The sequence below is a fragment of the Saccostrea cucullata genome, unplaced genomic scaffold (genome assembly GCF_032062105.1).
Source record: "Saccostrea cucullata isolate Sc308-1 unplaced genomic scaffold, CSIRO_AGI_Scuc_v1 ctg3089, whole genome shotgun sequence".
Lineage (NCBI taxonomy): Eukaryota > Metazoa > Mollusca > Bivalvia > Ostreida > Ostreidae > Saccostrea > Saccostrea cuccullata.
Window position 1 is genome coordinate 21,880 of NW_026934361.1, and position 16,602 is coordinate 38,481.

General features: G+C 40.7%; 2 protein-coding genes across 2 annotated transcripts; both read right to left on the minus strand.

The window, feature by feature from the left end:
* Nucleotides 1–2,001: 2,001 nt before the first annotated feature.
* LOC134240577 (uncharacterized protein F54H12.2-like) lies at nt 2,002–3,423 on the minus strand. Its single transcript, XM_062722663.1, has 2 exons — nt 3,217–3,423; nt 2,002–2,904 (listed from the first exon to the last, which is right to left on the minus strand). The coding sequence occupies exons 1-2, from the start codon at nt 3,421–3,423 to the stop codon at nt 2,002–2,004; spliced, it is 1,110 nt and encodes a 369-aa protein (XP_062578647.1).
* A 7,334-nt stretch (nt 3,424–10,757) lies between these two features.
* Nucleotides 10,758–13,715, minus strand: LOC134240578 (uncharacterized). Its single transcript, XM_062722664.1, has 2 exons — nt 13,505–13,715; nt 10,758–12,817 (listed from the first exon to the last, which is right to left on the minus strand). Exons 1-2 carry the CDS (start codon nt 13,713–13,715, stop codon nt 10,758–10,760), a joined length of 2,271 nt encoding a protein of 756 aa, XP_062578648.1.
* Nucleotides 13,716–16,602: the final 2,887 nt, after the last annotated feature.

The window sequence follows — 16,602 nt, forward strand, 5'->3', positions numbered from 1 at the left end:
ATTTTACATCACATGAAAACACACAATTAATGATGACGAAGAATGTACACATGTTTTTCATAAGTGTGTGCAAATTGTTCAATATAATGTCTATAATGAGTCCAATTTCCTTTGGCTAACCCACATGCAATCTTGTAAGGAAAAGCATAAGTCTGGTAAGGTAAACGTCCCATTTTTTGTAAACAGGGTTGAAACCATTGCTCTCTATTTTGTGGGGTGTCTTGATAAGTGGAGATTCTTTTAGGTCTGTGACTTGCTCTGCCATAATCCCATTGAGCTAGTAAACAAATGACCACAGGTGTTTGTGAGGTAAACACCTTAATGGTTCCTGGTATTCCTCTATCTTCTTCTACGGCTAAATTTCTAGTCCCTAGAGGTCTGCGAGTCGCATACACATTGGCTTGAGGGAATTTCTCTGCAATACTTTGACTCAATCCATGAGCTTTTACAGTTAAACAATTACATTGATGGACAACGGCTTCTACCTCACAGTTAAGTAAATCACCTTGTATCTCCTGAAGACTCATGATGTAAATGAGTCTATTTTTAAAATGACCCTTGTTTTTATAGAACAACAATTTTTTTTTTAATATTTTGTTTAGGTAAATCTACAATCTCTTGGAACTAATTCTTTGTTTCTCACCTCAGATTTAAGAACCCCATATTCTTCATAGTCACCTTGTCTGTAAAATGTTCTTTCCAATTCTGGTGTGCTGTGAGACATATCAAAACAGGTTAACCCATGAATCTTTTTGTACATGTATCTCTGATGACCGCTGTATTTCATTTGAATGAATCCTCTCACATGATGAAGTTTTCCAGTTTCTGGATGCATTTCTTTTTGTAAGATCAAGTATTGATAATCACTTCTAATGATTTGATCTACATCTTCCTGTCTGCACCCAGTTAAATTAAATATCCAGTTTTTGGCTACTCTAAATCTGTCTATTTTAAACTTAGCAATATAACGATTGCCTGTATTTTCTTTATGTTTGTTATGATAATGAGTCTTAATATCTTCCAAGAGTTGAGTTTGGACTTCTTTCATTATTTGTGGACTCTTCTCCTCTATGGGTTTAAACTCCATTGTCTTTGTCAATCTTTTTTCTTTTTCCTCCTCCTGAGGTTTATATTCTACAGGATGCTCTTCCATCAAGGGAGGTGGTATGATATCTTTTCCTCCCTCCTGTTTAAGTAACCATTCAGTTTCCTCTAATCTAGTGTTCTGACTCATTTCTTTGCTGAAGCTGTTACCCATAAGAAAGCCAGTCCACAACTGAGGTGTGTTTGTACCATGTTTACTATTTATACCTTTTTTCATTGTATCTATTTTTTCCCCCAATCTTTAAATCAAACCCTTACCATTTTGTTTTGTGTATTGAAAAATAATCTATGGTTAAAGGGAGATAACCTACTTTTAAAAATGACAAAAACCACAATTTTTTTCCCCTTTTATTTGTAACAACAAACAACAACAACAAACAACAACAATGCATTACATTACATTTTGATAAAAACATTGACACTTTTGTCCATGACCCGTAGGTAATTTATGATAAGTGTTTTTAAACCAATTCGCCACGTATCTGTCCCTTTGTAAAGCCGTACTCTAATCAAAGGGGAATAACCACTCGTCGGTTTTCTTTCTTTTCTTGTCTCTTTGATGTAAATAATACACGCAATATTGTCCACACACATCGGTATTCCAGTCTTGATAGCGATACGGATTATAAATCCATTGGTGAGCATGACGCTTTATAAAGTCTTGAATTTCTTTTTGTAAGGGAGGAAATCCATAAGAATCGAAATATTCCACCACGGGATTGCTCACATACAGACACACCCAATGTTCTCCAGGTCGATCTTGAGGATCCGTATTTACCACGACAGCTTTTTCTCCAGGTCTTAATTGATCCGGTAATAAATCTACAGGATACACGCCCCCAAAAGAACTCTTGAATTCTCTGGATAAGACTTCTCTCAATTGTCCCGTATCCATTTTTAGTAATCAATGCTCACTTCTCTCTGTTTGTTAATTTCTAATAGGTTATCGAATTCTGCATACACCACACAATTGATGGTGTTAACCGTATTGTTGGTAAACTGCACTTCTACTCTCAGATTTCCTGTTTCTATGATGTGGAATTTATCCGATTGCGCCTCTTGATCTTTAGTGAAATCCCAGCCCCATAGAGTGTAGCCGCTTTTATACTCTTCTAGGGTAATGTCCGGAGCCCAATCTTCTCCTAATTTTCCCAGGGCTTGATACAGACTGAGATAAGATCTCAGATATAAATCGTCGTTGAAATTAGGCTCAAAACAACGAGTACTCATGGTCTCTCCGTTGATACTGACATCTAATTTCTTGATCCCAAAGTTTTGGAAATGAAAGGGATTTTTAGTTTTATCTCCGTTAAAGGCCGCATTCTCCACAAAGCCTAAAATGAGACGTTTAGGCATCTGCCCTTGAAACAGATGATCCGTAATCTTAGACTGAGTTCCTATGGGGATAGTAAAGGTTTTCACTTCCACTCTTCTCAAGGGATATTTGGCTCTGTGGGTGTTCAAACTCTGATTAATGGTATTCATCATGACTGCTGTGGGTTTGACTTTTCTCACCCACAAGATCATACTCAAAATTTTCACTTTTCCTGTACTTCCTCCTTTGATCATCATGTAGAAAGCAGGTCTAGCTCGATTAAATCTCAAACGGACGTCCACTCCATTAGGTAGAAATCGATCTTGTTGAAACAAATCCAGATGTAAACCATCCAGCAAAGTGATTTTCTTACTCCCAGCAATAGCTTGGTGTCTTTTTCGGAATCCTTCGTTTTTAGAATTGGCCGGTAACTCTGTGAGGATGGGTTCGTTAATGGTCACTGTATCGGCCGCACCACTTGTGCCCTTAGTTACATCAAAGGTCTTATTTTGAGCTACACCAAGGTCGACTAACCCAGTTCGTCCATGTGTCCTGCTGTATCTTTTTCCCACAGACTACAGGCCCTCGCCTGTGTCTTTAAAGTTCTGGGTTGGTATGACAATAATTTCTCCAGATAAGCTTTGTAAGGATAGGTATCCGTCCCCCGGGGTCACTATTTTCCCATTCAGACTGACATCAATTTCCGTAAACATGGAATGTAAGATATTATTCACTGGACTCGAAGTGCTGTTCGTCCCAGTCAGATTACTTCCATCATCTTTGGTAAATTGACATACCAGTTGAAGATAAGTTTGAGATAAATCCAGATAGTGATCTCCTTGTCCTTTAATTTCAAATTCGATGGGAGCGGTCTCCGAATCTAAAGTACTGGAAATGGGGTAATATTCTTCCCATTTCGAGTCTTCTAAAGCAATATTAGTCGGAGGGACTTGGAACAATTGTAAATTGTTCATCCCACACGCACAGGAATCGGGCTGTAACATGATGTGTCTACTTGGATTCAGTTTTCACAAATGAACCTTCTGTTCACTGGACTGGCCTATTTATACTCTCTCTCAGTCAAACACATCTAAAGGACGTTTTCTTTTAGGACTTCCTCCTTGTGTTTTCCTTTTTCTCTTAGGACCTCCTCGGGCTAACATAGGGGTCTTTTTTCTTCTGTTGTTAGTACCTTCTAGATTCATTCTTTGTTTCACCATTCCCGAAGTATTTTTTAGAGCTTGTACTCCGTGAGTTTTGACTGCGTCTTTTAAAGATCTCTTATTTTCTAATACGTCTAACCCCGTTCTAGCAGCAGCAGTCAAGGCGTGTTTAGCTCCGGTTTTCAGTAAATCAGTAAAAAATCCTTCTCCTCTTTGATAGTTTTGGGGTGGATAATAGGCTGGTGGTGGTGGTGGTGGGGGTTGCTGCTGAGCCCCTCCTAATAATCCTCCTACTAAATTGCTGACCAAGGGAGCTGCTACTTTAAATGGGGATCCTAAAAAACCGTGTCTTTTTTGACGTAATAAACCTCTATGATAGACAAACTGTCCGTGTCCTCTTTGTCTCAGTAATCCGGGATGATACTGCATGGTTCATGTCTCTTGTTCAACTGACCTTTAGGTCCTCGGGGGACTTCCTTTTATACCCCCTTTTTTAGGGCGGAATACAATACAGACAGCATCCCAGACAAGCCATCACACCCAATAAGATGGAACAAAACAACGGTACATTCATCTCAGTATACTTTTCTGAAATGAAGTTTCACCACTGATTTACCACTTACAAAGGGCATGGGTTGTCCTAAAGGAGACATGATGTGAATCTCAATGGTATCGAAATGTTTTTACTTAGTTTCAAATATTCCGCTCGAATGGGTTCCCATTTGGCTTGTTTTGAGTCCTCCAAATGAAATGTACAAGGCACCACTCTTAATAATTTCAAGGCATTGGATCCTACCGTCTGGGGTTGAATCAAGTCACAATAGACATACATGGATTTCAGATTTTCATATAAATCCACAGTATTGTTTCCCAAGTAACTAATGTTGATCCATTTGGTCATGTTTTCTGTATCATTCTGAAGAATGACCTTCTGACTGTCCATGCCTAGCTTATAAGCTAAGGATGTGGGGAAACGAATGCACAAGGGATTTTTTTAAAGCATTTTTCCATTAAATTGATACATCACTCGATCATAGGTCTCATAATATACTAATTTCATAGAATTTTCTTCATCTGGATGACCAGGGGTTTTCCATATTTTTCTCAATGATCTCTCTAGTCCTAGACTTATTTCCTCTGTCAAAGCCATGGGGTGAGTGTAAGGCCCGGGTCTGAAGTGAATTCACCTAATTTCCAACTTGCTATCTCGATCAATGAGTTGAGGCCATTTAGTATGGGCCCAATCTATCAGTACAGGACATTGACTTAATGGCATCGGGTCTAAGGTTTTCATTTTAAATCTGCCCGATTTAAAAACATTTGGGTCTTTGATATGGGAAGCAAAAGACTGAGGGACCAGGATGTCAAAATAAGCCTCCTCTTCTGTGATGTTTTTCAATGAATTGGGATACATCATTTCTGTTAAAGCCACCTCCCATTCTCCGTCTGTTAAATCGACTGCTTGTGGCAATAATGATTTAAATTGGGCTGTCGTATTGCTAGAAAAAGAGGACATGGACTCATCACTGGGTAAAGTCATGTAAAAACTACTGCTCTCGGCCATGTTCAATCTGAGACTGAGACCCTAGACCTTAAGACCTTTGTATTTATAACAGATTGTAACGTCATCCTTACAAACCTAGTGTATAGAGAGCGCTTAGTTGTGTGTATATATGAAATAACTAACAACACTAGAATTTTGGTTTTTCTTTTATTTTATTCATAACAACAACAATAACAAGAACATTATGATAACAAACATTCAAAACTTTGGTTCAGTTCTTTTTGTATGGGAAACGATCTCCTCATGTACAAATAGTCTGTTTCACAAGCACAGTCCATGATATCGTATCCTTTTAGGATCACTTCCTTCAAATAGTCTTGTATACAATCTCCAGCTTTTTCCATCCATTTTCCTTGAATCCAAGTCTTCTCGGGTCCCAGTCTTCGGTGAGCCAAGACATATTTGACTTTCCATTTGAATTCTCCATACTTAGGTGGTTTAGGTCCTATTAAGAGCACGGTCTTTGTCCTTTTGCGGTCCGGTAACTTGAATCTCTTATACAGGTAGATTTCATTGAGACCTGTTTGTCCTGGATTTTGATCAAAGAAATCTTGAATACATTTCTCTTTGTTTATCATCCATCTTCCCTTTAAAGTAGTCCCTTCAGGTTCAACTATTTTCCAACGATACTCTGAGAATAAAAATTCCATGGTGTGCTCTGTCCCTCACTCAGATCAGAAATGATCCCCTTGGGGTTTGGTTATCTCCTAATATATATCCTAACTTGGTGAATTCGTCTTCTTGACCGTAGGGGTTTGATGCATCATGGTAGGACTAGGCATGATGTAACCCACCGATGAACTCACACAGACCATCCAATATTCTCGATTAGGATCGTGTAAAGCTAACATGACCACACTCGTGATGATGAGGGAAATACAAATGAATAATTGTGCAAAATACACAATTTCTTCTCGAGGAATATTCTCTCCACAAAATTTCCAATGAGGTGTTACTGGATGAGATCCGTTTGGGGAATCCATGAATCGAAACTAGGGGGATATCCTTTCCACCGGATTTTGACTTCTTGAATGATTTTCTTCCCGACTCGTCGCTTTTTATACCCCAAGATTTCCTCCACTTCGTATACGTTGTCTTTTTTAATGATCTGTTGTAATTCTTTCTCGTAAAAAGTCCCTTCTAATTCCTCCTGGTTGTAATCTTGTACTCGATACACGTAAGGATACCGACCGGGGACTCGTTGAGCAATGGTAAATATTTCCGTGGTCCAGTTCGGTAAATATCCTTTTTCAAAAGTGCGTTTGGCTTTACTGATGCGGACCTTATCTCCTGTTTTAAACTTGGGGGGTTTTGGTTTAGGTGATAATTCCCCATATAAAGTTTTCCAGACTTTTAACACATTCGAGGGCTTCACTTGAGCTGGGGTTCTTTTGATACTGCGATGATAGGTATGATTGTAAGCATACACTAAATCCAGTAAGACCTCTAAATACCGTCTGGTTTGATTCCGAGTGAAATACCGCCACATGCGTGCTTTGAGGGTTCTCTGAAATCGTTCCACGATACTGCCTTTGGTGTCCGTATTGCGAGTGGTAAAGAAATGAATAGATTTAAACGCCTGTAAGAATTCTCGATTGGTAAATTCTTTGCCTTGATCCGATTGAATGCGGACTGGACGTCGACCGTCTTGTCGGAAAATCTCTTCTAATCCTCGAATCATTTCTTTCCCCGTTTTCTGTTTTAAAGGCACCACCCAAGCATATTTAGATAAGACGTCAATGGCACACAATAAAAACGTATAGCCGTCATTATGTTTCTTTAAACTGGACACATCGGCTAAATCTAATTGCCATTGTTCGTCTATATCCGTCACTCTGGTCTGTTGTCTCCGGAATTTTCGATGAATGGGTTTATGTAAGGTATAGGTATCTTGCTCTTTTAACCATTCTCGTATGGTGTTTAAGGAAATCTTATGCCCCAGACTTCTGACCTGACGATACAAAGTCTGTATGCCTCCATACCCTCTCTTAGGATCGTAATAAATCTCTTTTAAAATATCTGTTAAAATGTCTTCCTTCTTCTTCTTCTTCTTCTTCATGTCTTAGGCAAAGGAAGCCAATCTTCTTCGATTTGTTGTAATCTCTTTTGAAATAGATCTGATCTGACTTTCTTTTTCTTCTGGAGGGCCACCTCTAACTTTAAAATAGGAGAAGGCTTGGATTTTATAGATCGTCTAATAGGGGTCAAAAAAGATGAAGCATCATGAAATCCGCTTTCTTCTTCGTCGTCGTCGTCGTCACTGATGCCCCCTTTAGGAGTACTGATTTTTCCTGGTTTCTGCATGGCTTTTATAAGGTTTTGATTTTTCACGTAGTCCATGGGAGCATGGGTGTCTTTTAAAGCTTGAGCAAATTCATCTAATCCTTTAGGCACCGGATGATTTTTCAAGGGTCTGGTTCTCATGTTTTCAGCCATTAAATCCACAATGTTAGAATCGGGTACTTTTTGACCTCGATAACTGATTTCTCCGTCTTTATTCCAAGTCAACACTTTGCTTTTCTTTAAATGATTTAATAATAATTCAGCTTTTCTTTGCATGGGTTTATTCACACTTTGAATGATTTGTTGATCGATCTCGGGGTCTGGAGCTGCTGCTGCTGCGGGGGTTGGGGCTAAGGGTGCAGGGACTGAGGTTTTTTTGGTAGTCGTTGGCTCTCTCGCTTGTTGTAAATAATTCCTATACCGATGAAGTTCTTGACCGTATAAAGCCACTTTTTCTTCTGGGGTTAAATCTTCACGTCGTGTAATCTGGTCCAATTCTTGACCTATACTCAGAGTAGATTGAAATTCCGGAGGTTTGGGGAGTTTTCCTTTGAGTTCATTCAACAGAACTTCAGGTACTAACACCATTTTACGACTCATTTTAGGAGGTTCAAAAGTAAAGGAGCAGCTGCTGAGATTAAAAAAGGAAAAAAAAACCACCTTTCTGCTTGACTAATAAAGCTCTTCGTCTCTGGACAGATTGAGGTCGAATCAGTCTCCTTAAGATGTGTTTCTTTGGAGCTAGTTTTCGTTTCTGAGCCGAATTGAGAGGTAACACCCCTTTTAATAGGTTGTAGACGATCTCACAAATTTTCAGAATACAATCTCCAGAACAATGTTTTAAAATCCCCGTTTTTAAGGACGAGGAATAGTGAGGGTTTGATAACACTCTTAAAAGAGGGGCATGCGCTCTTAATCGCGTACAACATCCCTTTTTCTTCTTGGCCATCTTTGAAAACAATGAAGAGAAATCTCTCATGTCACTCCCTTTTATAGTGTCTCTCTTAAGGAGGGGCATACATTCCGTGTTTGTCGCTCTCGTGTTTATCTCTAGCTTTCTCCCTGACATAAATTTTTCCGCAATATCGACATTTATATCTCAGGCCTTTAGGAAGTTGAGGCGTGGAGGTTGTCAAGGGTTGAAAACGTGTGATTTTAGGGGAATGAACGGGGACTTTAATTCCAGGGGAGGAGGAGGAGGGAATGCCCACATTCACTCGAGGAAACACTTCTAAATCGCTAGCTCTTTGACTGCCTATGGGTCCCATAGCACGATCCATTCTCAGTTAGTTCTGCTTGTTTCTTGAGCAACTCTCCTATGGTCTGTTGTCTTTGTTCCTTATAATACTGATTGAATTCGTTTTTTAGACTTTCGGGCATGGCTTTACGTTGAGCTAGAGTTTGAGGAGCAGATTTTCGCCTTTTAGCCGCCGCTGTTTTCTTGGGAGGGGCTTTTTTCTTGGGTGGGGCTTTTTTCTTGGGAGGGGCTTTTCTCTTTTCTTTTTTCTACTCTTTTGAGCTGCTCCTCCGACACGGACCATCCAATCAGGAAACACTCTTTGTTTCTTATTATCGACTCTTACTACTACACTCTTTAAACGACGAACCCGTCGTTTTTTAGGACTATTCCATTTAAATAAATGACGAATGATGACTCCACCTAGAAATCCAGCTCCTCCGCGTTTTAAAATAGCCGTTTTTCTGTCTTCATCACTGGCCGATTGATCGGCAATGATCTTTAAATCTTGACGATGATGATCGATAAACTTTTGGGTCTGTTTATTGATAGGTAAGACCCCTTTCATTAAATTGCGAGCTCCCATGGCAAACCAATTCAATAAGGCTTTACGCCCTAATTCGATTAAATGGGCTCGCTTGGCGGGATCTCGTTCCCGCTGTAAACGTCGTAAGGTTCTCACTAATTTACTCTTGGCTGATGGAGCCATGATGAGAGTGAAATGAACAATGACCCAGAAGAGTGTGAAACACTTTTATTTATACTCTTGAGGCATGTGTATAGTCAACAATTCAAACATTCGACTTCTTAATCGGTATTCGTCTGGGGTCTGGGGACTCAAATCGACCAGAAGATAGCCGTGAGGTACCTGGGTGGCTTCTTGATAAGCAGACATCAAATGAGGCAAAGCTAGCTGACGACTCAATACACTGATCTGAGATTTGTCTCTGGGATTTTTGAATAAGACTAAATAATGAGCATTCAAACTAATGGTACGATGAGAGGCAGCTCGATCAAATAAATTCTGAGTGATGTAAATCACACTGGTATTCCGATGATGGGCTTTGCGGGTAAACCAATCCACAATGGATTCGATGGCTTTTCCTCCCATCATGTCGTCAAAAATGAGTAAATGGGGCACACTCAAATTGGCTACTAATTTCTCGTCGTCTTCTGGAATATTTCGGATGAAACATACTTTATCTTTTAAAGAAGTGTAAGCGGGTTGCCATTCCCGATAACACCAGACGATTTTTTCGGGCCTGGGAGTGATCCAGTCTACATTGTTCACTAATGTCTTGACGAATTCTGTTTTGCCCGATTTCGAGGGTCCAGCGACCACCATGGTAAATTCGTGTTTCAATTGAAAAGAGGGGAGGGGTGTCTCCTCGGAATACATCTTGATCAATGAAGGAAGAGTTGGGTTCAGGGTCCTATTTATAGTTAACACAGAAAAAGGCGTTTGGATTGTTGAATCTGGCCTCGACAGATGGGGCAAAAATGAAAAGAAGGAGCACACAAGGCACAGCAGCATACGTGTCTGCAAGGTAGAAAAACGATTTGTAATTCCTCGTCTAAACAAATGTGACATTTTCCTCGAGCCTGAACGTCTGGTTCTGGGTTCAGTAGAGGTTTAATTTCAGGTAAAGGTTTATATCCCTGTTGTTCTAAATACCTGACAAATATACCCATCACCCAGCTTCGTCCTTTATACTGATTGATGTAAGGACAATTGGGGTTCCAATAAGCATGTTCTGCACAAGGATCGTCCTCAACATCCCAATTGGTTAAAGTCATTCCACAATGAAAACAGGTAGCGTTATATTTCAATCCCCTGTAGAAAAACCCGGCTCGAGCTAGGTCTGGTATTTTCCCTAAGAGAGGTTCTGGCCATCCCTCCTCAAAAGTAGCTTCTCTCTTTGAGAGCTGAGCATACTGGGGATAACGCATGGGTTGGTCTGGCTCGCGACTCCCCATGATTAGAAATGACCTTTGATTTTGAATAAGATTACCTTTTATAGAGAAGAAAAAAAACAACACACAAAACAATTCAATTTTTTTTTAATTCAAAAAGTCAAACATATCAACATATCAATAACCATAAGGTAAAGTATTATAAGAGGGTAACAATTGTCTCTTGTCATACACAATTCTATACTTTTTCTCTAAAGGTTTGTTCACGACGCCATGATCACGGGTCCTCTGGATTTTGCGGGGATAAGGGACTGTAACTTCCTCTATTTCTCCTTTGAGCATTTTTTGTAAAGTGTTTAGGGACACGATCTGAGAGGTTCGATGGTTGAGAGTGATTCCTTTGACTTTAAGGGTCTCGGTTCCTTTGGAGGTCTGGTAACCATAATTTTTAGGACCTGCCGACATGAATTTGGTGATGTGATCCCCGTCTAATTCGTCGGTCCATTCTCCTAAACTATTGCCCAAGGTAGGATTAAAAGCTCCTTCCCGATGTTGGTAAATGATACTGTCCGTATCGAAATAAAGGGCCCGATCACCTAAAGGTTGTAAAGTCTCGTAGAGGTGTAAGCGGGCATGGGCGGTGGTAAAACAAGCAAGGACCACGTTTCCAAAGGGACATTCTTCGACGAATTCCTGCTTGTCTTGATAATTCACTAGCATCTTGTCTTCATTGGGGTTCTCTTTATTAACTAAGAGTTGCATGCCCTTGATGTCGAGAGTCGAATCTTGTAAGAGTTGGTGTAATTCCTCTTCTTCATTCAAGTATCTGGTTTTGGGTAATAACAAGCGTTGAGCAAATTTTCCCCACAGGCAATTTAAAAAGAGTTTAGCAATAGTTCTTCTCACTGGATTCTTCTCGATACTGATCCTATCCATTAGGAATCCTTCTTTGTCTAAGACTTGTCGAATGTAATCTTGTTCTTGTTCTGAGGTCTTACACTCGGGGGGAAATCCGGACGCTTCCTGTTTGATCTTGAGGAAGGTATTGATGTAATCTTTAAATAACTCTTGACTGCTTTCTTTAAAATGCCACACTTCGTAGATTCGCTCTAAGGTATATCCCATGTCCAGAGCTTTATGTAATTCGGTCGTCACCCAGGTGCCCGTGAGACTACGTTCCCGGTCGGTGTGTTGACATGGATCTTGAGAAGTAGAGTCCTGTCGTTCGGCACACGTGCGACATAAGGGAAATAATAACTTGCCTCCCGTCCGATAAGGTAATACGGGGTGATAGAGGCCTCGGGGAGGTAAGACCCGACAGTGAATGAAGCCGAAATAACTTCTCACGTCCTGGAACTCGTCTGTGATGATCTCGGGATGCCCTAGGGGAAATGGTCTGTGTTTCAACACGTAAGGATATAAGGAACAGACGTCCACGTATCTCATGTCCCCTTCCTCACAATATAATTTAGTGGCATTGGTCCGGCCTCCGTACAGGGCTTCTCTAGGGTTCAAAGGATCGGGAATGTCCAGGTCTCGTACAAAATGTTGTAAACTCACATCTCGTTGCACTTGCTGATCGAAATCGTGCTCCCAGATACTACAGACGGTGTACCCCATATCCTCCAAGGCCAAAGTCCTTCTGAGGGTTTCCTCGTGTAATTGTTGGTAAGTAAATTGGGTCCGGTGAGGATGAGTTTCGGTCTGTAAACTGGGATAGCAGGTGGGGCATCCGTGCCAATAACACCCGTAAAATTCGTAGACGGTGTGAGTCGCCTCCTGGTATCCGTCGACGGTATAATTTCCGATCTGGACTTCGCCTCCGTTTCTGGCATGTTGTATGTGACATCCACTCTGTTGACTCATCCAGGTGAGCCACCGACAGGCTTTGGCCGAATATTGTCGTGCCGGTTGATACCCGAGGTTCGGAATGATGGCAATGGTGTCTTTAGGCATGAATTGTCGACGGTAGGCTAAATTAGCAGCACTGGGAAACGTGATGGATTCCTGGAAAGGGTCCACGTTGACCAAACTCTTGAGGGTGGTTCTAAACTGTGCACAGCATCGTCGTAAAATGTCGACGTCGGAGACACAATACTCTACAAACTCTTTCTGGAAATCAAACACTTTTCCCCTCTGTTGTTCGTACCATTCAAAAAAGCCTGTCGTCCACTGGTAGACATTTCGTTCGGATTGTAGAAAGCTGCCGGTGGATAGACTCCTACGTAATTCTGGTTCTGTTCCGTATTAAAAAAGTGGGGAAAATAACCTTTCTTCAATTCGTCGAATCCGAAAGCGGGGGGGATCTTAGCTAAAGGAAAAGGTAAGAAACTATACGAGTCGATGAATTTCAGTCCGCAAATTTCCATGTACAAGATCTTACTGCCGTTCATGATGACGTTAGGTTTCAGGGAGGCAGAATGCACCAGGTGATTCAAAATGAATTGTCCGTCGTATCCTTTGAAGTTATGGGCGATGATGATGGCCTCGTCGTGTACTAAAGTGGAATTCTTAGTACCTGTAGTGGGTTGTAATAACCAGTCCATGAACTTCTTTAAGGTGTCTGGTCCTTGAAATAGGTGCTGACGGGGTCCCATGTGTTGACAATGAGGACAGCTTTGGTCTATGTCTAAGTGATTGCAATGTTGACAGACGCGGTGTGCCACACACAGATTAGGGATGTGAATGCCGGTTTCCTGAGTGCATTCGAAATCGAAATAGATGTAAAACTGTAAGGTGTCTTTCCCCTTCTTCTTCTTCTGGGGCTTCTGTTGTACGTAGCACTGATGATCGGCATCGACGATTTTCTTACAGATCTTACACTGTTTCTGTTCTCCGCACTTGTGACGAGGTAATAATTTCTTAGGCATCCAGGACTGACACTTCTCGTATAGCCCCACAGACAGTGGTGGTGGTTTTCTTACTATGGGGACTTAAATGATTTTCGTAGCAGGTCCTGTTCTTAAAAAATCCATGGCATTCCCGGCATCGAATGTTGCTCCCGTCTTTGGGACATTTAGGGTGTCCTAAACAAAAGGGACAGCGATTAGGGCACTTGGACCGATGGTCTGTGACATGACTGTACCCCACATCGCAATGATCACAGTAATAGGGGTTCCCCGTTACTCCAGGCATGGATATGATGGCATCGTAATGATGGTTATCGAACAATATGTTCAAATAAGTTCATTCTCCCGAACCTTTGTAAATAGGTTCTAAACAGAGTTTAGTCGAAGTGGATTTGAACTGAAATATTTTTAGTCGATACTGAGGAGCTAATACTTGTTGTAATTTCGTCCATTCTCGGGCTCCACAAGCTTGAGTGATATCACACTCGGCCTGTTCCATGAGGGCTATTGCTTCTCGTTTCTGGTCATTGGCTCTTACATCTCCTAATCTCATATGAAGCCATCGTTTTTCCCATTCGGGGTCTGGATGTTCGGGTTTTTGACTGTGTAATCGAGTCACGACGATGGCTCTAGCTAAACAAAATTTATCCCAGGGATTGACGATCCGAACGATGGCTCTTTTATTGTTCTTAAAAGTTTCTTTATTCACTTGTAGATGTTTGGTTCTGTCTCCACCACTCCCCTCGGAATACTTGACATGAAACAGATAGAATTCCAGGGAGCCGTCACCCAGTTTGAACTCCTTTTTGGATTGATTCACGGCTTCTATTTTATCTAAAATGAGGTCTTCGTTTAAATGTTTACATTGCGTAAACTCGTACCAAATCTCTGAATCCAGAGAATTATGGCGTAGGTTCAGGCGGAGGTAATCGTTAGGATTACACTGCATTTTAGATTTGAAGGTTTGTAACATGTCTCTGAATAATCGACGAACGAATCCTGTGTTTTCCTCTTCTGGAAATTCTTTGAAATGGACGATATATTTATTTTCATGCGCTTTAAATTTTGTAGAGCGCGTTTCTGCATGCAGTCTCATCTGATAATACTCAGAAATTGGTTTGGGTGGTGGATCTAATTCTCTCTCCGTTCTTTTCCGTTTCAATAATCGTTGAGCCTGTAACTGTTTTTCTCTAGTAGAATCCATGCCCCCGGCAAGGAGCTGGCTCTGACAGTAGAATGAGCCGAAAGTCGGAGAAAAGCTGTATTTATACAGTGGATGACGTCACAATGCATAGGTAAGTCCAACCTATTTTTGCACACGACCCTAATTTTTTGCACACGGCCCTTTGAATCGCTGCCAAGTATTACCTGTGTAGTCAGCATAAAAAACGTAAGTCTATCGTATTTTTGCACACGACCCTAAACAAACCCATGCTATATATAAACCAGGGCTGGACATGAAGGATCACTCTGCGTGAGTACTTGGAACTGGACACAGGTAAAAATGGAGCACGCAAAAAATATGACAGAGAAAACGGAGCATCGTTGGTTTATTGAGATATTCGGAGGTATTGACAAGAAGGGACCTTGGATGAAAACCACAGAAGAAGCCATACAGGATTTCATGAATTTTAAAATTCATTCCACAGAATCGCCTAATCAAAGAGAAATGACCAAAATAGTATGGTGGGAAACAAGACAAAAAATTCATGCTGCAGATTGTCCTAAGAGAAGAAACCTAGTCTCCAGCTATATTCAGGGAATAATTGGTGGTCCTGAATCCAAGTACCCAATATGGGGTGTTCCTGGTGATCCTGAATACAAGTGGTCAATCGAGGGTGTTCCTGGTATTCTGGATGTAAGTCACTGGTACAGAAATTCAGAAGACTGTCTTCAAGATTTGCTCAAGGACATGAAAAAGAGAAGGTTATTCCACCCAAGTTACGCCTACTACCTGATTGGTCGTATACACTTTAGTAATGTCTTAAATATTTATTGTAAAATTTGGGGTATAACAGAGCGATTGATTACAGATCCCTGAAAAGATACAGAAGAAGAAAAAAAAGTAAATTGATGTATTTTTGATTCTGAATAAAAATTGCCTTGTTCTAATCTGTCTTGTGTGTGTTCTTGTTTTCAGAAAATCCAGGTTGTTATTGTTTTCAGAAAATCCAGTTCAAACCGGTTAGGCTGTCTAGACTAGGCTTTAGACTGTGAATGAATGCGTGACGTCATAATCACATTCTTGAGTCGCTGCCAAAAAATCGTAGTAGCAGCGTTTGTGAATCGTAGTAGCCACGTATAGTAGAGTGTAAACACCGTATTTAGAGCTATGTACTGACCCACCTAGCCCCCAAAGGACTGTACTGAGTTGACCCCCTATCCCCCCCCCCCACCCTAAGACCTGTACTGAGTTGAACCCCCCTATCCTCCCAAACCCCTAATCTGCACTCCCTTGACCCCCCTATCCCCCAGGGGGCTGCACTCCGTTGACCCCCCTATCCCCCCAACCAATCAGAATCCTCCATTTTTGACCTTATTTGCATAAAAAGTGCACTCAGTTGAACCGTCTATCTAGACGCCTTATACTACTAAGGGTGATGTGGTAGTTTAATTTAAATCTGGTACGGAAAGAAGTTGCCAATATATAGTAATTTGGATATAGCCTATAGACTTTCACGTTGATATTTTGAAAGTTTTTGTCTGTGAACGAGGAATGTTAAAGTGCATTTGAACAATTTAAACCTCTTTTTTGCAAAGAAATACATAATATAGTCTACATAGGCATTGATAATTGGGGCTTACTGAGTAGCCCCCAAACATTTTTTGTTGGTTTAGCCCTCCCCCCCCCCTTTAGTTTGCTTTCGACACGCGCTTATGTATCATATATATATATAATATTTTGAAATGATTTCTGCGATGCGCAACACTAATGTCTTCAATTTAGCGGCATATTGATTTAGATTATAAGTGTGTAAACAAAACAAGTCCAAATATTGTCAATAATTACAGATTGTTGTCATAAATGAATTCAAACTCTGGTGCAACTCTGGTTCAACTGTTTTTAACAATTTTATTACTCAACTATCATCGCGTTTTCAGCTACACGACACCGTTATACCAGGCACGTTTCCGTTTCTCTCCTAGAAGGACCAAGTTAAAAAATGTTTCAA